Source organism: Wolffia australiana, chromosome 4, assembly GCF_029677425.1.
Source record: "Wolffia australiana isolate 7733 chromosome 4, ASM2967742v1".
NCBI classification, from domain to species: Eukaryota; Viridiplantae; Streptophyta; class Magnoliopsida; order Alismatales; family Araceae; genus Wolffia; species Wolffia australiana.
Window position 1 is genome coordinate 7,154,083 of NC_135838.1, and position 22,721 is coordinate 7,176,803.

The 22,721-nt window shown below is 39.2% G+C and overlaps 1 protein-coding gene and 1 non-coding gene across 2 annotated transcripts; both read left to right on the plus strand.

Annotated features, from left to right (window-relative positions):
* The first annotated feature begins 1,480 nt into the window (after positions 1 to 1,480).
* LOC144701766 (elongation factor 1-alpha-like) lies at positions 1,481 to 5,291 on the plus strand. The gene is made up of 4 exons (XM_078573519.1): positions 1,481 to 1,567; positions 2,322 to 2,800; positions 3,523 to 4,053; positions 4,739 to 5,291. Exons 2-4 carry the CDS (start codon positions 2,339 to 2,341, stop codon positions 5,087 to 5,089), a joined length of 1,344 nt encoding a protein of 447 aa, XP_078429645.1. The 5' UTR covers positions 1,481 to 1,567; positions 2,322 to 2,338; the 3' UTR covers positions 5,090 to 5,291.
* LOC144702845 (small nucleolar RNA SNORD14) lies at positions 2,000 to 2,124 on the plus strand. Its single transcript, XR_013581418.1, has one exon. It is a non-coding gene; the product is annotated as a small nucleolar RNA SNORD14 (small nucleolar RNA).
* Positions 5,292 to 22,721: the final 17,430 nt, after the last annotated feature.

A 22,721-nucleotide genomic window follows, 5' to 3' on the forward strand; every position in this document is an offset into this window, starting at 1 on the left:
GTCTAGAGTGAGGGAAAATGAGGGAGAAAAAGTCTATTTATACATTGAGCGAATTACTAAAATACCCTTTTGGGCATTTTCCATTATCTTTTATTGCACCATTTTTCCTCTTTTCTCAATTGGTTGGGAGCCCAATTGACAGGTCAAGTAGTGGCCCATCTTCCTCAGATTTCACTTTTGAAGGTCCACAACTCCACTTGATCATTTCAAGCCTATTTGTAGAATCACTAAGCTCGCACAAATTCTCCAAGTCTTTAAGAGTTACCATCTTCTCATTCCTATAAATTTCTGCACATGTGAAACTATATAATACTCATTAGTACTACAATTGCTTGACTTCAATAAGTTTAGTGAAAAATAACCATAATGTACTAAACTTTTTTGTATGTTATCAGACAAGACAGATGACGAATAGTTGGTGGGGAGTTTGCGGAGCTGTCACCATGTAAATTATTGTAATGGGCCCATGGTTGGCCGTTTGCGCATTTCGTTCGGTACCCGATATCATGTACAAGGCCGAAATCTAGACTGATATCTGACATCCGAATCCAGCACCATCTATGTTTTCCTCACATATCCTAGCGGTTGCCATAAGACATCCACTAGAATGGAGAGATGAAAGGGACAGATGATTAAGCGACGGAACAACTGACGAATCATAGATAGGGAGTTTGCGCAGCTGTCATCATGTATATTATTGTAATGGCCCCATCGTTGGCCATTTGCGCGCCTCGTTCGGTATCCAATATCTGATATCCTGTAAAAGGCCGAAATCTAGACTGATATCTGATATCGACATCCATCACCATCTATGTTTTCCTCACATATCCTAGCGGTTGCCTTAAGACATCCACTATAATGGAGAGATAAACGGGACGGATGATTGTGACGTTAAGGGACGGAATGGATGACGAACAGTTGGTTGGAAGCTTGATGTATAGTGCAGTGACGTGGACGGGATGGTTTTTTTGTCTCAGGACGAAAAAATCGTACCATTCGCGAGGTTGGATGAAGATCGGGATGGGAATTCATCACGAGACCTCTGGACGGGATGGTTTTCGTCCGCTCGAACGAAAAAACTGTCCCGTCTGGAGGTCTCAGACGAAAAAACCGTTCCGTCAGTATCCCTGCACTGATTCCGGACGTCAGACGGGACGATCTTCGTCCCATCTCGTCCATCGTCCATGTCCGGGACGATCCAGAAGTAGAGAGTGCAGGGACGCGGATGGGACGGTTTTTTTGTCCCAGATGTCTGCGAGGTTGGACGAAAATTCGTCCTGAGACCTTCAGACGGGACGGTTTTCGTCCACGGACGAAAACCGGCCCGTCCGCGTCCATGCAATGATTCCGGACGTCTGACGGGACGATCTTCTCCCAGTCCCGTCCTTTGTCCACGTTCCGGACGCGGACGAAAACCACGTGAAATTACCACGTGAAATTACTGCAATGGGCCCATCGTTGGTTGTTCACGGTTCTTTCGGTCACTGAGAGGCTATAAATAGAGGCGCAGAGCTCTAGGGTTAAAGTTACCATCGGAAATTTCTTCGGCGGCTCTCTCCCTCTGCAGGTATGGCGATTAATCTCTTGTCTACCCTGCGATGTTGCAATTTTCGATGTTTATTTCTTCGTATGCGTGATTTTTAAAGATTATCGGGCTTTAATTCGTGCAATTTTTTCGATTTCTTGCCGAGTTTGCTTTCACATCCGTCTGATCAATCGAGAGGTGACTGAGTGAATTTTTCTTGTTGAGGATGAGTGAATTTCCCTTGGAATCATGTTACGATTCTGGCAGAGGAATGATGAGGATGATAATTGGTCCGTGTTTCTGATGTAACATGACTGATCGCCTTTTACCAAACTCTGACCCTGCAGAAGTGTATAGCGCCTCATCTCATCAGCGTAATCGAAGATTTTTCCGACTTTATACGATGCATATTTTTCTCCTTTAATTCGTTTTTCCGCATTCCGCGTTTATGTTTGTTTGATCGATCTACGGATCAGCCAATGATGACAATTTTAAGGCTTGTTTCTCAAAACATTCGCAGTGGCCGCCTGAGAACTTTCGCCTTTCGCCGGGCTTGAGAGTTCCTGCTGTTCATCTTCCTTCCTTGGATGTCTGAGGCATAAATCATCAATATCATCGTTTAACCACCGGATGCAATAACAACATTATAGAAAATCTTAGCACTATCGTTTTGTTATCTTCCAAATATAGATAATTCCCGGAAGAAACGCCGATTGCATCAACTTTACTGTCTCAATTCTTCAGCAATAGCATCTTATGATCTTCCTAATTTTTACAACGAACCGACTGCTTGCAGAGGAAGCATAAATCAAGATGGGTAAGGAGAAGACGCACATCAACATCGTGGTCATTGGCCATGTCGACTCCGGCAAGTCGACCACCACCGGGCATCTGATCTACAAGCTCGGCGGAATCGACAAGCGTGTGATCGAACGATTCGAGAAGGAGGCAGCGGAGATGAACAAGAGATCGTTCAAATATGCGTGGGTTCTGGACAAGCTCAAAGCTGAGCGTGAGCGTGGGATCACCATTGACATTGCTCTGTGGAAATTCGAGACCACCAAGTATTACTGCACCGTCATTGACGCGCCGGGCCATCGCGATTTCATCAAGAACATGATCACCGGTACGTCGCAGGCTGATTGCGCCGTACTCATCATCGATTCGACCACTGGAGGTTTCGAGGCTGGGATTTCCAAGGATGGGCAGACCCGTGAGCACGCCCTCCTTGCCTTCACCCTCGGCGTCAAGCAAATGATCTGCTGCTGCAACAAGGTTAGTTTATTGCCTTTTTTTTTAATCTAATTTTTAGAAATGGATAGAGAAGTAATGAGCAGTCGACTGATTGAGGGATTAATAAAGAGTGAGAAAGATGTAATGAGACTGATATAGAGTGGGAGAAAGAGATGGGTAGGTAGTTGTAGATAGGGAGAACGAAGGAGCAGTGAGAGGATGTAGATTGAGAAAGAGATGGGTTAATCACCTACTGTTTTCTTTCCTAATTACTAAAGATGAAGAAAAAAGTAATGAGCAGTCGACCGATCCATAGATTAATAGAGTGTGAGAAAGATGCAATGAGACTGCTATAGTGAGGGAGAAAGAGTTGGGTAGATAGTTTTGAATTGGGAGAAAGAAGAAAGAGTGAGAGAGTTTTAAGGATTGAGCGAGAGGAAAATGTAGACGGAGAAGGAGATTCTTGCGTAAAAAAGGCAGGAGATTCATATGAGGTGAACGATCGAATAGAGAGGCAGAGAGACAGATTGGAAGAGATGGATACCGGTGGAAAGAGCAATCATGAATAGCTTCTGAAATGTGTAGATAATGAATAATATGGAGATCAATTTTGCAAATTCAGGTAAAGGGACAGGATGGGAGACAAATATGTAGAGTGGTAGATGAAATAAGAAGAGACGAACAAATAAAGAGGTTTAAATTGGAGCATTGGACGATACCTCTGCCCAATTATTTAATATTGTATTCTTCTTATGTAAAATCAGATGGATGCGACGACTCCCAAGTACTCCAAGGCACGGTACGAGGAGATCGTGAAGGAGGTGTCTTCGTACCTGAAGAAGGTGGGATACAATCCGGACAAGATCCCGTTCGTGCCCATCTCCGGATTCGAGGGAGACAACATGATCGAACGGTCCACAAACCTGGACTGGTACAAGGGTCCCACGCTTCTCGAGGCCCTTGATCTGATCCAGGAGCCCAAGCGCCCGACAGACAAGCCCCTCCGTCTTCCCCTGCAGGACGTGTACAAGATTGGCGGCATCGGGACCGTGCCGGTGGGCCGGATCGAGACCGGCGTGCTCAAGCCCGGTATGGTCGTCACCTTCGGCCCCACTGGGCTCACCACTGAGGTCAAGTCCGTCGAGATGCACCACGAGGCCCTCCCCGAGGCCCTCCCCGGGGACAACGTCGGCTTCAACGTCAAAAACGTTGCTGTCAAGGATCTCAAGCGAGGCTTTGTCGCCTCGAATTCCAAGGATGACCCAGCCAGGGAAGCTGCCAACTTCACCTCCCAGGTATGCTCTGACTTCCCAAAAATTTGTTATGGTCATGGTTATGTTCGTGGGGATGATCATGGTCATCATCACGATTGTCATGTTCATGGTCATGAATTGTCATGACCATGGTTGTCATTTTAGGTTTTGAGTGATGATTACAATTCCATTTCCGTCATGATGAAATGAAGCCCGCTGTTTGGGATGTGGGATGCGGGAACGGATGACAATGTAATTGACTGGATAACGGAACGGATGACTACCGTTCAGAAGTCTGTCACATGGCTTATTGTGTCATTCTATTCTTGTATGAGGGGTTGACGTCTTAGATGACAGACCCGAAGACGGGACGGCTAAAAACTATATCAAACAGACAGCTCTGAGATAGACGCGGTTGTTCTGTTCTTTTTGTGCGAATTGTGAGTCCTGTTCGGTTTTCCGAACTGAACAAAAATGAATTCGAACAGAACATCGCACAGACCTGCTTTGTGCGGTTCTTTTGTTCGCTTTGTGCGAATTTTGTTCTAGTTTTCTGCGAATGTGCAAATTTTGTTTGATTTTTTTAAAAAAGAACAGAACAAAGAACAAGGCCCTGTGTGGTTCTTTTGTGCGAATTTTTTGTTCGTTTCACTACTCTGAGATCATGATGAATGGCTTGTTGTGAGAGGCTAAGAGGATAATTGCTAATGGGGGAGAAATTCCGCAGGTGATCATCATGAACCACCCGGGCCAGATTAGCAGCGGGTACACGCCGGTTCTTGACTGCCACACGTCGCACATTGCGGTGAAGTTTGCAGAGATCCTGACGAAGATCGACCGCCGGTCGGGGAAGGAGCTGGAGAAGGAGCCGAAATTTCTGAAGAACGGCGATGCCGGGTTTGTGAAGATGGTGCCATCTAAGCCGATGGTGGTGGAGACCTTCTCTGAGTACCCGCCGCTGGGCCGTTTCGCCGTGCGCGACATGCGGCAGACAGTCGCCGTCGGTGTGATCAAAAGCGTGGAGAAGAAGGACCCGTCCGGCGCCAAGGTTACGAAGGCGGCCCAGAAGAAGAAGTGAACCGAGGTCAGTGACGACCCTTCGTTCTTTATCATTATTATTATTATTGCTGCTTCTATTACTGTTATGTCTGCTGCTTCTGCTGCTGCTGCTGTCTGGTCTCAGAACTGGGTTTTGGACCGGCGGTGGCAGGTCCTTTTTGGTTTCCTTTGTGTTTACTGAGATAAATAAGAAGTCGGATTTTATTTGTGATCTTGAGAAATTTGGTGTATTAGTCGTCAGCTGTAGACGATCTTATCGATATTTTGAGTATTATATTGGTCTGAATTTACATTAGAGAAAGATGATGTATGAGTAAGATCGAAGAAATATGTGCAGATGAGAACCGTACCCTTGGTTTCCTTGTGTTTACTGCGATAAATGAGAAGTCGGATTTTATTTATGTTCTATAATATCTTGAGAAATTTGGTGTATTAGTCGTCAGCTGTAGATGGTCTTATGGATATTTGAGAATTATATATTGGTCTGAATTTACTGAGATAAATGAGAAGTCGGATTTTATTTATGTTCTATAATATCTTGAGAAATTTGGTGTATCAGTCGTCAGCTGTAGATGGTCTTATGGATATTTGAGAATTATATATTGGTCTGAATTGACATTAGAGAAAGATGATGTGTGAGTAAGATCGAAGAAATATGTGCAGATGAGAACCGTACTTTTGTATGAGTGAAGATCAAGTGGTAATGAAATGTTTAGATATTGATGGTATCGAAGTGGATAATCAACTAAGTTGAATAAAAACTAATATGTTATGATAGAAAATTTCCTTCAGATAATTTGAGTGGTTTTGTAGTACTTCTGTTACTAAACCAGGTATTGCCACAGGATTCAATGGACTATGGGAAGACATACTGATCGAAATTTGCGATCAAAAGATGATATGCCAGAAATGTTGGATATTAAAACTAATTAAAGATAATGGCATAAAATAATAGACGTATATTAATACCAGAAATATTGGATAACATTTAACTTATGACTATTAATAAAGATCTAAAGCCATGTACCTCTGATCTTTGTCAGGCTATGCTAAAATGGTTGGTTGATTTGCATAAGATTTGATTCTAATTCTGGCCAAATGCTTCACATGCTTCTGAAACTAGGTTAGCAGGTGGCCTATATAGTCGTCCCGTGGATGAAAAAATTGTCCCATCCGGGAGTTTGGACGCTTTATCCCGGTCTAAATAATTGTCAGCTCGTGACGGGACAATTGTTGTCCATGGACTAAATAATCGTCCCGTCTGGGGCTGAAGATGCCAGACGGGATGTCAAATTCCAAGTGGCTTAATTCACTACTTCGTCCTGGACAAGGGATGGGACGGTTTCTGATGGGACAGGACGTGAGCAAAAATATTTGGGCTGGGACTAACTTTGGATGGGATGATTTGGACAAACTTCTGAAAATTGGGACGTAGGATTAGACGATCTTCGTCATGTCCAGTCCTTCCTTCCCGTCCTGGATGAGATGCACTATAAGTCAGCCACAACACTCATGATCTTGATTTGCCACAGCATTTTAAAAGTTATCATTCACCTGATAAATCTGTTAGGATGAACTAATAAGATGAAGCAGACTTTGCCACTCACCGTTATCTGAAAATGTAGAAAGAAACAGGTGCAAGGAGCATAGGGGCCTAGAAGCAAGGCGAGAATTTATGAGCAGAAATGTTGATAATAAGCAAAATAAAGTAAATAAATACAATTTTATCTTCGCCAGCTACTTCTGTCATCAAGCAATACCACCTAGCCTAAGGGGAGCACCCAATATCTAGTTGCGCATAGAAGTCAGTCTGACTTTCTGACACTTCTCTGTTCTTTTACTTTGTAATGTTGATTTATCTTTTGCTAACTTTCCTTAAATTGCACCGCCTTGCATTGATGAATTGACCTCTTATATTATAAATAGTGTAAGATAATCTATCAATCATCCACATATTTTTCTCCTGCTCCTTGCATGTTTTAGTTATGTGAAAAAATAACTTACACGTTTCTGAGTCTTTGACTTCTTATCCTCACTCTTGCTCATAAACTATCGTAGCCTTTAACTACATTTTACTACAGCCTACTCGCTATTGAAGATCTATAAAGGGTAAATAAATTTCTCTCTCTGTAGGACAGCATATGTACACACTAAATATGATGAGCTGAGTCAAGCATTGGCTGAGGCAAACTAATCACCTAGTGTTGCCTGCCATGCAAAAATCCCACTGTACATATGAGGATTTAAGAATGTAGGGGAATCTGGTCACATTAATTTGTATAGTAAGCCACATGAAACTAGTGACGTGAACTATGTTATTGACGGCTTCCTCAAACTCGATGCTGATGGTGCGACCAATGCGAACCTTGAGCTGGCTGTCAGAGGAGGCTTACTGTAGGACCATACAAGGAACATCCTCTTTGCCTCCTCTCATTTCTATAATTCTCAAACTAAGATGGTGACTTATGCTATGGTGGTACGATATGGTATACGCTTCTATCAGAAGAAAAACATTCAAGGTATCATCTTAACTTTATGGGGGTATATGACGCCACTGGCACCTTTTGATCATCTGGCAGGACATGAAGAGGTAGCAAGGGCAGCTTTCACTCATCTGACACCAACTATTGGTTTTATATGGTGTAAATTATGAGTTTCATGTTGTAAATTTTAAGTTGAGGTGGAATATAAAAGTCGGAGGTCTCCATCAATAGAAAATCACCTTGATCCTAGTGGAATATATTGATCTAAGGTGAGTTCCTTACACTTCATTTGTCATGTTCTTCTCAACTCCCTTAGTATATATCCATCCACATCCGTCATTCCAGATTCATGTAATCCATTTCACAAACCCTTAAACTCCCTTTGCATTTTTTAACTTTCTCCCTCATCTCTGTACTATCATTACAACATTAGTCCTTGCACATTTATTGCATAATATTTAATTATCTTCTCACATCTCACATCCATTTTTATCTTTTAAACTATCACCTCTCATACCATAATTTCTATTTAAAGAGACACTATTTCCCTGATCTCTGAGGAGATAACCCTTTCTCATCATTATCTAGTAATAATCTTGAAGAGATAATGGCTTACATATTTTATCAATTAACTCGATTATCAACACAAATTTAAACCTGTAAAATTAAGTTCATCACACAAACATATGTTTTAGGTTTTTAAATGTAATTTAATGTATTTTTTATTAAGAATTCAAATCAATAAATATGATAAACTAGTGAAAACTATCATGAACTCATTCAAATATTAGTCAAAGTATTTATTTTAGTTTTATAGAATTTAGCCAAAATTTATAATTTTTTTCTATTTCTGTAGAGTAAAAAAAAATTAGATCTAGTAAAAAAATACATAAGGTTGAGTTTGATTGGGTGATAAATTCAAAAGTTACAGTAAAATTACATCGTTGTTGCTTTTGGTTTTCACCAATGTATATGTAAATAAATTTAGTTAATGATAATATGGGTCGTCTCCATATTATCATTTAACACTTTAGTTATATATTTAACACTTTTTTGTTGTGATTGAAGAAGGGGAGAGAAGGTACACATAAATATGAGATAATGAAATGAGGGAGGCGGCTAGATGAGAAGATGATTGTTGCTATTTAATAAGAGCGAGATGAATATTAGTATCAGGTGTAGGTAGGGGGATGTGAACGGAGTGAAAATAGGAGATTAATTTGGGAAGACCTGAAGAAATAATGATAAGAAGAGAACATCAATAAGGGAAGGCAGTAAAGGAATGGGTGAATTAGGGTTTACAATTGAATGAAGATGAGACAGGGATGCAAGACGGAGGTGATGTAATGAGAAGTGGTGATTGAAGTGAAATGGAACATGAACAGAGAATGAAATATATATTACCTATTACACGCGAAGTAGAGATACATGCCAAGAGAAGCTTCCATGGGTCCTTACGTCTCACCAGGACTACAGAAATTTTCTAATGCCAGCAAGCCTCTCCTTTTATATGTTGATCTTCTCCAAGCACTCAGAACACCAAGGGACGATGGATTTGAGGCTTTTTTTCCGTTGAAGGATTAAAAAGTTGATCAAGGCTAGATTTTAAAGAGCTGAGAACATTTGGCCTCATTGATATTAACTTCTCTTCCCACCTCTTTGTATCAAATCCTTGAATTCTGTTTCAATACCTTGTTGGAGGCCATAGTACATCAGATTTATTGGTTCCACTCTTTATTATGGGTGTCAGATTGAGATATCATCAATCCAAGTCCATTGACTTGGAGGAGAATAAGAAATAACATCATCTTGGGCCTTACCGGTGTGAGAAAAAGGATTATGTGTTCCTTTTACTTCTTCTCATGTTTCTCTTGTCTTTTTTGCTAGGTTATGATAGAGGAAGATAGCCTAGATCCAGAGATCTCTAACACGTCAAATCACAATAACAGTTCCTCATGTAGCAAATGTTGCAATATTTTGTGCAACCCTAACTGCAGCCCAATTTTATCTCTCGACACGCATCACAACCACTACCCACAACCTTTAGATTTTCTATTTAAATTCCTATAATTTTATTAAATCTCATAGGACTTGTGAAAAATTAGTTCTTTATTTTGTTTCCTAAATTATTTTGTTAGAGTTTTATCTTGTTTCAATATAAATTATTTGACTCAATATTATCTTGTTTCAATATTAGTTCTTTAGTTAGAGTTTTATCTTATTTGATAGAAATTATACCAAAAAACATAAATATTTTTAGAAATAAATTTTCAAAGAAAATTCACTTTTTAGATACATGCTCTATCAATTTGACCCTTACTCTCTGCTTCGTAAGGAAATTGTTAAAATTTTGTTGCATAAGTCAGAACCTTAAACCAACATTTTAATCCCAAAAGTCTGGTTTATCATATCCACACCACTCTGTCAACCTTCACCTTCCTGTCTACGTTACCACACTCATCCAAGCTCCCAAACGCATTTTCCTACCTATATTTTGTTCCTCCTTCACCATCTGCAACATCATACATGTTGATACAACTTTTTTCACGCCCACTAATGCAATTGTGGATCCATTTTTTGTGGCCCCACTTGTGGCCATTTAAAACACCATCCTCAAAATAATTAATTTTTTTTTCCATATTATTGAACACTAACACATCATCACCTCCTCTCATCTTCCATCCAACAAGTTCTTTCACATCACCTTCAAACGACACTCATCAGCTTACGTCACTGCATAGTCAACTCCCACATCATCATCCCTTCTACAAAAACCTCCCTTGACATATCACACAACAATATTAGAATCTACCACATCAGCACTATTCTAAAACATCATCCTTCCCTAACATATTAAATGGACACGTCAACTTGCCACATCATCACTTGTCACATTATCCTTCCCTACCCATTGCCCTATCACATTAGCTTTTTCATGCCATCCTTCTCAAACCCATGACCCAATCACCTCCCACCATGTAATCCATCGGTGACACATCACCATGGCACATCAGTGATTACCACATCAGTGATTACCACCATGTCACTACCACATGCCACATCATCCCATCAAAATAGATTTATTCACCTTTGACCAAGGTAGTAATCAAACTCTGCTCCCTTCAGGCAGTGTTGAACTCTTGGGCAAGAAAAGCCACAAAGCCGTCTTAAAAATGGATTTTACCAATTTCATACATCTCTTTGCATGCCAACCGATGTTTTCCATTTCATTGTGCCTTTAACGACATACATATAGGAAGGGGGATTGATTTTGGCCATGAGAAATGAACATAAGATTTATGAGCTACAATCAGACCACTTCTCCTAGTCCTCTTTGCCTTTTATCTACCTCAGACTCTTCCTTGTCATTTGACATAAATGGCTGGGCCACATGTCTTCTAAGCTTCGTCAAACTTTGCCCTTAAACAACTCCATTCACCCTATCCATATAGTTTTGCTATCCGTTCCACTAAACCATTTGTTCTTATACATTGTGATGTTTGACGCCAGATGATTATACCTGTGTCACTTGGGTATATTTTCTAAAAGGTCTACTCATGTCATTACCACCATTTATCACAACATCATTGAGATTACCAACCAAAACTCCACCACCCTAAAAATCCTCCACACTGATAATGCCCCAAAATTTTCCCAAGACACTCTATTTAAATTTTTTATTGACCATGTTATTATGTATCAAATCACCTACTCATATATGTCCCAAACAAAATGATATGATCAAAAGGAAAAAAATCTTTTCCTTTGATATGAATTGTACTCTTCTGATTGAGATTAAAGTCTCCTATTATATTTGAACCAATGCTCTAATGACTTTCACCTGCCTTCTAAATCAACTTCTCTCTTCCCTATTTGCCTATGCTCTTCGAATGCATGACTTATACCCATGTTCCCCCATTTTCACCTTCCCCCCATGTATTTTGATGCACTATCTTCTTTCATGATCATACTCCACCTCTATTTATACTTTCCCACTGTGCTCTCAAAGGTGAATTTTTTGGATATACTTGGTTATCATCGATATGTCACCTCTACTGATCTTTGACAAAAATCCTTACTTTACTACCACACTAACACTTTCAATGGCCTAAAACTCTTTACTAACTAGCTTTACATAAACTCTTTACTTCCTCTATACATGAGGAGGTTTATTGGGCATCATTTTTGGCACCATCACCAACATTTATGATGTATAGCATGTCTCCCACATACTCCTCACTATTGTTAGATCCATCACCATGACTATCACCCCCTCAACAATGTTAACCTTCATGTTGCCATACAAAAAGGTGCCCAATCCATACTCTTCACCCTATCTCTAAAATTTTCACTTATGAGAACTTCTACCCTACATTTTGTGCCTTTCCCATATGGCTCCTGCGAGTTTCAGCACTAGATACATCTTGAAGCCTTAAAGATGAAAAGTGAAAGGTTGCAATTGACACAATATACGACTTTAATGAATTGTGCTACACAGGAGCTTTGCCTTTTCCATCTAATATTAATATAGTGACTTACAAATGGGTTTTTACATTTAATTACAACCATCATAAATACATTGCTTGTCACCAAGCTCATTTAGTTTCTCAGGGCTTCACCTACGTTTTTGACATTGATTATACAGAGAACCTTTCCCTGGTAGTCCTTTTGAACTGTATCTGGTATCTCCTTTTATCAGCCTTCAACCAATTCCCTCAGGTTTACACATTTTTTGTATTCCTCTACGAGGATATTATTCATTATGTCTTTATGAAGCAACCTCTAGGGTAGGTTGCTTAGGGGGAATCATATGTTGTCTTCTTTGTCGAGTATTAGATGAACTCAACTAGTGTTTTGGGGTATGATTTAGAAAGTTTAGTCATCTTTGCACTTCATATGGCTTTACTCCGTGCATGATTGATATAAATTTCATGCACAAAAGGACCTCTGGGCATTTTATACTAGCCATATATGTTAATTATAATTGTTCTTTTTTCTACTTCAGGTGACATGGTTTAATGGTTGCAGCCAATAAATCTTCATCAGTACGGCTTCTTGGGTACCGATAATCATAAATAGGTCGCATTTATGTGCTTAATTTCATTGGAATGATCATAAATACATGTTATTAATAGTTAAAATGATTTAACAAACTTATAGCATGAATTTCCTAATTTTCTTGATGTTATGGTAGTTTAACATAAGTTTCTGTCATTAATTTCATGAATGATGTATCTTTAAAATTCAAAAAATATTTATTTAGATTTATTTAATAATTTTAAGAGTTTAATTATATTTGAAAAATGATATTATATTTTCCGAGGTTTTTGGTATTTTTATGGAATTTTATAACACTTTTGTACACAAAATAAGCAAAAAATATATAAACAATTCATTCAAAAAAATATTAAAATTTTTGAATTTTCTGCTCTTTAAAGTGTGTGCCACGTTGGCAATCTGGTACACGAATCAGAGGAGAGAGAAAATTGGATGGCTCAGATTGCTCCAAATGTAAACAATGATATTTAATGATCTAAAAGGAGTTTTGGGCTGAAATTTGATGGTGGTCCCACCTTTTCATGCTCTATCAATCCATCATCTTGTATTTATAAATATAACCCCCTATCCTTGTCAAACATGCACCTTTGGATTTCGTTCATAATTATGATTAGTAGAGTGAGTTGGTGATTCAAAATATTTTTTGGGTCCTTCTTGCATACTAAGAGTGAAGTATTGAATGAAAGACATGTAGATCAGGACACATGAAGAAATAGCCCCACTCTTCATGCAGCGCATGTGATGACGATGTTAGCGTAAATTATCTTTTTCTACTCCCGCATTCATTCTTTTTCTTAGGTTATTGATGCCAATAGAATAGGTTTGCACTATCATACACACCACCTCCAAATCTGCGGCTTATCGCCACGTAACTGCCTCCATCTCGGTCATTGTAGTGACGAAAATTTTCATCACTCACTTCCAACTCTATTTCTTGTTGGCCTGTTTCCATCATCATCTCCATCAGAATCAGTAGTGATATCTCTTTCATCTGCTCCACTTTACTCATGTATACCCCCATCAATCATCAATAGACACAGCAGAAGCCCCAAAGAAGGTATTTAATTAGTATTTTTACCAAAGAATTATATTAAAACTCTTAAAATTATTTATAAATTTTTGAATAAATTAGGTTAATTAGTAATATTAGTTACTAATAATTTTAGAATTATTTTTAATTAAATTTCATTATTTTTATTAATGTGGGTTAAATTACTAAAATAAATATTAAAAACCAAAAAATAGAAATTAAGGCTAAATCACTTATTCAATACTTTATCTCTATTGATTCAAGCTTTACTCAACCTATTCTCAAGGAAAATTATAATTATTGTTGCATAAACCAGAAGTTTTAATTTTTTTTTTCTTTATCAGGTACAAACCTTACTCTGAACACAGCTTATGGGATTATGTGTCCCCATTACAGAGGATGCTAACAAAAGTTATAGAATATTGGGCAAGCTAATTCCATGCTACTTAATCTATAAAAACAATATATACAATCATAGTTCTCATCTACTATGTGTAGAAACCTCAATAGGTCGATCGGGAGGGGTTCCCATGATTTCTTGGATATATCAGGACAGCTTTTGGAGGGATACTAATTTACAATCACCATGGTCGTCTCCATATATAAGCATTTTTTAATGATGTGTAAGATAAAGATAAAGAAAATCAATGTTTCATCATTGACCATTGCACTTATGTTGGTGGAATTCTAGTTACCTCACACACCACAATAAGAAATGGTTTCTCGTTTAAGTACTGAAGGTGAATATCATACGGTTTAGTTGAGATTGCCTGCAAGATAGTTTTTTACAAAAGATATTGGTTCCATTGCATTGGTATCCATGTGTATGTACTATGAAAACCAATTGTCTCTCTTTATTTTAAGCACAAAAATATTGATTTTTAGTAACATCCTCTAGAAAGGTGTCCTATAACATCTTGTACGACAAGCTGGTGATATTGAACTTAAAGCATCCAGCTTGAGTGGATGTTACAAGCACCCATTAGAACCAATATATATCTTTCTCTCGTTGGTCTATATAAGACCATGTAATAATATTTTTCCTTTCTTAAATTAGTATTTTCTCCTTATTTATACATTAAGTATCCTTCAATGTGAAATAAACCATGAGCATTTGACCCTCGCGTCCCTTGTACAAGTCTAGTTCATGACTTCATCATTTTGGCAACTCCTTGGCTACCTATATTTGTCTCATCTCATTCTAGGGTGGATGATACCATATCAATCACACAATGAACACCCTAGATTTCTTACTATGTACAAGCTATGAATGATTAGAGTCCCACTTTAAATCACTCGTAACTCATATTCAGAATACAACTATCCTTAAAAAAATTTAAGTTTCTAGGGAATATGGGTCACTAACACAACTACCATTTCAAATTATCAGGCTGACAAGTAGGAACAATACCAAAAAAAGTACCCCTTATCTATCTTGAGAATATCCACACAAATAGTTTTGGGATCAAACATCCCCATCTCATGAGTATATATAGTGACACTATATCCATGTATTTTGATATCCTTCCACAAATAAATTTGTAGGACATATTATAAATGATCAATATCCATAGTATAGTATGTTTATAATATTTCCATCAATGCTTATATACTTGGGATTCTTGATTAAGATCACACAAAATGATACACAATGTGATTTTATTAATAAATTTGAACAGTGTAGAATGTGTGATTGGCATGCATGTCATATAATTTGATCAAGAGGATGATGGAACTATTAAAAATTCCTGTTTTTCCATCCAGAATAAGAATACCAATGTTAAAAAGTAGCATGTATAACTGGACTTTATTGATAACCTTGACCATTCATATTCAATAGGCTGGGCCTCTGCACATATAAATATTAATTTAGTGTCATGGAGATGTTTTCTCACTATGGTCCAAGTGATAAAATTTCTTTTGTACTTCATTTTCATTAACCAAAGGTCCCTCACCTTTTTAACAGATACTAATATTATGTCCAGTAACAACAGCCTTTCTTTTGTACTGCACTTTCTAAATTCAATATTATCATTTCTAACCCAACAGCCTTTCTAAATTTGATCATTCTCTTGTTCCTAGGTAATGATGAACCATCATTTGTTAATATTATCACAACTATGTCTAGATCGTCATCCTTGTACCTACTCATACACACCCTCGACCCACACACACACACATTTATTGTCATAGTCTAAGATATGATGGATTCAAATAAACTTATTCTTCATAATTTTTTCCAGATCATAATTTGGTACCACAGTTTGGGGAAAGTACCAAGTGTAATCTTTCTGTCTCACCTTTGAGTCAAATAATGACTCATTTTATTTCATCAAAGTGGAAAGTTCTGAATTTCTTTCATTGAATCACTTTATTTCCCAAATGATATTTTTTTTGAAAACAAGATTACATATCTCTCCAACTAACAATACCATTTTATGATATTTAGGTTAGGAGTACCATAGAGGGATAACAAAATAAATCAAAACTATTTCTAAAGCTCAAAATCATCAATTAAATTTACATTTTCGTAGAAGCATAAATTATAGGGGTTTATCCATGGATAAATGGTAAATTTACTATTAGTAAATCAAATTTTATCTCTGACTTTTTTTTTTAATTAGTTGGGGAAGTGGGAATGATCAAAAGGAGAAAATATAGGCATGTCAAATGAATTTTGAGTCCAAAAGGGGGAAGTGTAAGTTTTTTTGGAAGTTTCATCTTCGATATTATCTTTTCTTTAAATGGTTTATCAATGCTTTTATAATTCAAAATAATTTTGAACAAAAATCAATATCTATCAAACTGGTACTTCTGCATAAATTTCTATGTTTTTACTAGATGAAGGGTCTATTTGATTTTCTGAGAACAACAAAGCCATTAGTTTGAGCTAAATTTACTCCTCATTTTAAAATATTTTTTATAACTTTTTTTTAGAAATAATTCGTATTTGAACTATCTGTCCATTGAAAATGAAGTCACACTTGGAATGCAAGTTTTTTAAGTTAGATTCCAAGGGTATGTTCCATGATAACTGAATTATGATGAGATGGCACTATATTGATCACTTATTGGTAAATGATTATCCTAAAATTTCTATTCATAGAATATTCAAAAAGGAAATCAAAATATTCAAATATAATAACACTATGTACTCATTATATGACGTGGGTAGTTGATTTCCAAACTATTTATGTGGAGACATTAAGGAGAGATAGTTATTGCTATTAGGGAAATAATCTATTGAGTTTATCTGTATGAATCACTACATGGTTTTATACTGAATTATCAACTAAGCCTATTCATATCATTAGTATGTATGTGGTCCCTAAACATGAGACATTGAGGACATCTTGTGTATGTATGGTTGTTTTTTTACTATGTCCTATGACTTCCTAATCACATGATTCTAAATAATATTTTCTGGAGTGAAGTTAAGATGAGATCAACCATCCTAGGTATAAAAGGGATAACTCTAGAAAAATAATATAATTAAGTCATTGACCAATGAGATTTCTGATAATTTCCAAATGTGTCAGTCCTAACTGGGGTAACTGATTAGGGCTTTAATGATTTACCATGCCCTAAGTCATTCTAAGAGAGTCAGCTGTGTGAGAGAGTATGAAAGAGTTGATAAATTTAATTTTACCTTCTTTAAAGCATATAATATCTTTTCACCTCATGTGTTGGAAATTAGCTTTTTTGATTGGGTTACATTATTCTAAGATTTATCAATATACTTGTTCGATATATGTAGTTAAGTAGGTTAACTAGTGAGCTGAGTCTTCTGAATTTATTAACTAGCCTATTACATGGTGTAAGGCCCCGAAGTATGCAGCATTCCTTCATAGAGGCATGCGTGCTAACTGTGGGGACATGTTCGTGTACTGGACTCATTATTAGAGACTGAGTGGACATGTTCGTGTACTGGACTCATGATCCGCGGACCGCTAAGAGAGCGCGCGTGGATGCCTAGCACTGCATGCGCGGTAGTGCCGCAGTGATGCACACAGCTGCACATGCGTCGCGCGCGCTGCGTGTGCCAGGCGCATGGCGGGAGACATTCCGCCAGGAGACTAAGGCATTGGTGCACAAAGAATGCCAAGACGGCTGTAGGAGGTTGGCTACCCCGTGGGTAGGTCTGGGCGCGCTATGCCCAATTTTAGGCGCCGAGCATGACGGGGTCGCACGGACCATGCGCGATAGGTGTCAGCGCAAGTGTAGGTGGCGCGTGGAGCGTCAAGGCTGGGATGGGCCCGCGGATGGCCGAGCGTGATGTAACACGATGGATGTCAGGATTGAACGGCTCTCGTTACTCACAAGGAGGGCAAGGGCAGTCATGTCATGTAGTGGTGACGACTAGTGCGGGCGTAATGCAAGTGATGATGCAACGATGAAATCAATGAGAAGTATAAATCCGTAGTGTACGGACACAAACGACCACTAGGCAACGGTAAGTGTGACTTGGGAATGCCACTAGGCTCCCGAAGACCTAGACGACGGGTTGAGGGCTGACGATGTGAGTATGACTATTGTCGCTCGTGCGTGCACCGTGCAAAGCGCCAACCAAGATTGTACCGATAGAAACCTATTCCCACTAACGATTCCTATCTATCACTAACCTAACCCCAGCGGTGGAGACACGCTCGAGAGGCACTGAAAGAAATAATATAACGTCGAGAAGGATTTTATGAGCATACCAGTAGCAGCTGTTGAGGCGATGACTGGTTCGGCAGTAGCGGGCGGCGAGCTGCACATAGGCACAATGACGTTGCAGGTGGATGCAACAATGCGATGAGGCACGGTAGTGTGGTAAGGAGGCGTTACGGTGGCGTGGCAACATGGTAGCATAGCAGTGATGATGTGGCAGCGGTCGATGGATGGCGATCGCCGGAGCAGCGTGAGCAGCACATGCAGTTGTTGGCGGTCGCGGGAGCGGCGATGAATCCGTAGAAGCAGCAAGGGCAGCCAAGGGGCGCCGCGGAGCACCACAGGGCCGCTGATGGCCAAGGGAGTGGTATGGGCAATTGATGGTGGCCGTGGGATCACCGAGGGCGGTGTTGGGCGGTCGCGGGGAGCCCAAATGCGGCGTGGGGCAGCGACAGGCAGTCGAAGGCAGCTGGGACCGGTCGAGGGCGTCCTAGGGTAGCAAGGGCGGCCACAGGTAGCGCAGGGCAACCGTGGGCCGGCCGCGCGGGCGGCAGAGGGGCCGCGGGTGGCCGCGCAGGCTGCTGAGAGGCGGCCGTAGGCCCGGTCGGGGGAGACCATGTGGCGGCCGCCGGAGGCCACGGGAGGCCCTGATAAGGCTAAAAATGCATGTAAAATATGTCGTTGTTTGGGCTTTTAGACTTATGCAATAAAATTTATAATTTCCCTTAATCACTAAATATGAATATAGAGCAAGTAAGGGGTCTAACCACACGGAGGCAACCAATGAGAATTTTTATCCAATCTGAATAAATTAATTCAATAATGAATTAATTTTGCAATTAATAAATCTTAATTATCCTTAATAATATTCTTTAATTAATCAAAATTAAGTAAAACTTAATTTTGATTTTTAATATTTTGGTCAGAAAATTCAAGATAGGAATATTATAATTTTAAGCTCAGATTAATTCAGATTATTAATTTCCCAATTATTATAAATTTTAAAATAATTTTTTAATTAAAATTAGGAATTAAATAATCAAGAAAAGGATTTTAAATTGGAGTTCAAGATAGATGAATTTTCGATTCAAATTTTATTTTTTGGTTTTTTATATATTAAAGTAAATTCCTAAACAATAAAAATCAAAATCTAGAGAGATAAACTAAGCAAATCAACCTAGAGAGAGAAAGTGAAGAAATTGGGGAAAAGATGAAATCCGACCCTAAATCAAAAACCTAATGAAGCAGAAATGTTTTAAATTGATCTAGAATTAAGGATAAAAAATCAGATCTTGGATCAAAATCAAAACAAAGTGCTAATTTCATTCAAAATACACTTCTAGGGCATGTACATTCCGCCCATGCCTCGGCGTTTTAGAATCGTTCCAGAAGATTGTTGAAATACAAATCAGAAACTTACAGTTTTGAGTGCAGAAGCAAGATCTGTCGACTTCAAGAACCCCTCCTGTGTCCTTCCTGGCCAATTGCTTGGGGGAGAGCATCCAAAAAGTGATTTTCGCCCTTTTCCAGACCTCCATTTAAAGATCCAACCGTCTGGATTGTAGAGGGGGAAAAGACAAACCTACCCTCAAAATTTCAGCCCAGTCGGATATCTAGTTCTCATGATATCAAGGTTTTAGTGATGATAAATCTAGGCCGTTGGATTTATTTATCTCTCCTCCAATAAGCTTGGAAATGGCGCGTTTTGATTCGCTAGCATGATTATTTCTCGTTTTCCGCTTTCTCGGAAAACGAGACGTTGTTGTGCGCGTCCTCAGCCCGCAATCATTGGCAAGTGATTTCGTCATTTGAACGGCTAGGAATGCTCCACGTCACCCTGAAATAATAAAAACGAAAGAAAAGGACAAAAGGTCTTTTTTAAAAAAATTTTTTTTTTTATTCTCTTAGCCGCAATCTTTGACCATTCTTCTCTCTCTCTTCTCTCTTTTACTTTAAATCATAAGCCGCTATTCTTCTCTCTCTTCTCTCTTTAAATATTTTAAATCATAACCACTTATGTTGACTATTCTCCTATCTCTCTCCTCTCTTTATATATTTTAAATCATAGCCGCTTATGTTGACTATTCTTCTCTCTCTCTTCTCTCTTTTATATATTTAAATCATAAGCCTCTATTCTTCTCTCTCTCCTTTTTTTTAAATCATAGCCGCTTATGTTGACTATTCTTCTCTCTCTCTTCTCTCTATTTATTATATAATAATAACCACTCATTCTCTCTCTCTCTCTTTATTCTTATTTAAATAAATATATCCATTTATTCGCCCGAAGTTCGAGCGAATGACGTGGATACTCCTTAGTAAATATTTAAATATATTATAAATGCCAAATAAATAATATGTGTTATTTAAATATGTAAAAATCATTTCTTGGCTATATAATGGTAAAAAAATTATATAAAAAATATAGAAAAATTCCAGAAAAATCATGGAAACACTTACAACCTTTAGCCAAGTATTTAAAGCCCTGTAAAAAATATTTCTTTACTGAAATGAAGTTAAATTCCATGTAAAAAATGATAAAAATCAGAATTAATAATAAAATGAAAGGTTAAATGATTTATCTTTATTTTAATATGATAACATGCAAATATAGTCATTAAAACACATAAATAAAATGTAAAATTAATTAATCATGTTAATTTGCAAGTTATCAGGCCCGCAACAGCCACGGAAGAAATGGCGGCTGTAGGGCTGCGCGGGCGGCGGGAAAGGTTCAGGCGGCTACTGGGGAGCCCCTGGCGGTTGCAAGAGGTCGTAGGAGGTTGCAGGAGACGACGATCAAAGCTCTAGCGAAGGCGGTGGCGGCAGCAGTTTTCGGCGAAGACGGCGGCAGTTTTCGGCAAACTCTAGGGTTTTTTCTCTCTCCTAACTTCAAAGTGGCATTTTTGTAAATATGGACAAAACTAAAAATAAGGAAAATCCTTAAAAATCATATTTCTTCTATCTTTTCTTCTCTCCTCTTCCTATGGGCGGGCCCTACCTTTTATAAGGAAAAATATGGGCCTCGCCCTTATAAATAAAGGGGAGAAGGCCCAATTAAGAGTAATTAGGGCCCCCTAATAGGAGAGAGAAACCCACTAACACGCCCACACATGGACTCACACACACGCAAACATGTAGGTCCATACAATGGTCCAAACACAAGCGAACAAACAGAAAACAGGCACATAGGCGGCCGACATACGAAGCCTACTAAACAAAGAAAACATAAGGAAAGATAACATCAAACCTTTGTGGCTCGTTGACGAGGCCGAGTACTCAGAAGGCTGGATCTCGCGCGTGAGCCCTCGCTCGACGAACTGGTTCAACGGAGTCTTCAAAGCTGGATGGTCCCCCATCAGAGTGCCATGCGCACGGGTGTGTAGCAACCAACCCAGGGGTGAGTGTGTAGCAGCGGGGCCAGCAGGCGCGAGTGGGCCGGCGGGCCTCAAGGCGCTGGGGCGACACTGCCAAGGCTCGTGATGCCTCATCTCTTTACTTCGGTATCTTCCCTTGTCTTCCCTAATGTAATGTCAAACTCTCTACCTACATCCCCTCATTTGATCTCATATTCAACAAAACATCCGGGCTCCCTCTTCCGACATTCAGCGATTTCGCCATAAATTTTTCTAGAAAGCTTGGATCGACGTGATTTTTGTTGCATTGGATTCATAAGGTATTAATCTATAGGAATCGACTACAAGAACGCTATCAACAGATTCCTATAGCTCCAACTAGAAGCTTTTGATTCCAAGAGGTAAGTTTCTCTATCCGAATTTTAGTTTCGATATATCTCATAATTCAAATGCGCTAAATATATCGAATATACACTCCATCTGTTCGTCTCGACGAGGAGCATCATTCTTTTTTATTACTTTGACATGAATTTTCTTCTTTAATCGTATACTTTGATCGCAAATTTTGTCTCGCCGAATACACTAGCTCGCAGCCCGCAATCCAATGCGGGCTACAGAGCCACATGGGTGCCCGCCTGACATGGATGCCACGTCGGCAGGCCACCGTGCATTCGATGCCCATGTGGACGTGATTTCAGGGTCCATTACTCTTCTAATGGGCCCTACTCCGCCCACGTCAGCCGTCAGGGGCGTCCGCGCCGTCCGATCCGCCAGCGTGGACGCACTCGACGGTCTCTTAAAAACCAAAACCGAACAAAAAAAAAAGGAAAAGTCAGAAAAAATCAAAAAAAGTAACCTGGCAGCCGAGCAGCAGCCATCCGAGTCCATCTGGACCGTCGCGAACGCCACGTGTTGCGATCGCAATGGTCCAATAGATGGACCATCGGTGCATCGGGCGACGGTTCAAAAAGTTGAGCCGTTGGCATTAAGTGCCAACGACTCAATAAAGACACCTTTATGTCTCGAAACTGGCTCCCTCTCCACGTCAGATCCGACGGCCAAAAATGAATCAATTTT

Coding starts and splice junctions, on each gene's coding strand:
- LOC144701766 (XM_078573519.1), top strand. CDS start 2,339: ATGGGTAAGGAGAAGACGCACATCAACATCGTGGTCATTGGCCATGTC. Junction 2,801..3,522: donor TGATCTGCTGCTGCAACAAG/GTTAGTTTATTG, acceptor ATGTAAAATCAG/ATGGATGCGACGACTCCCAA. Junction 4,054..4,738: donor CTGCCAACTTCACCTCCCAG/GTATGCTCTGAC, acceptor GAAATTCCGCAG/GTGATCATCATGAACCACCC.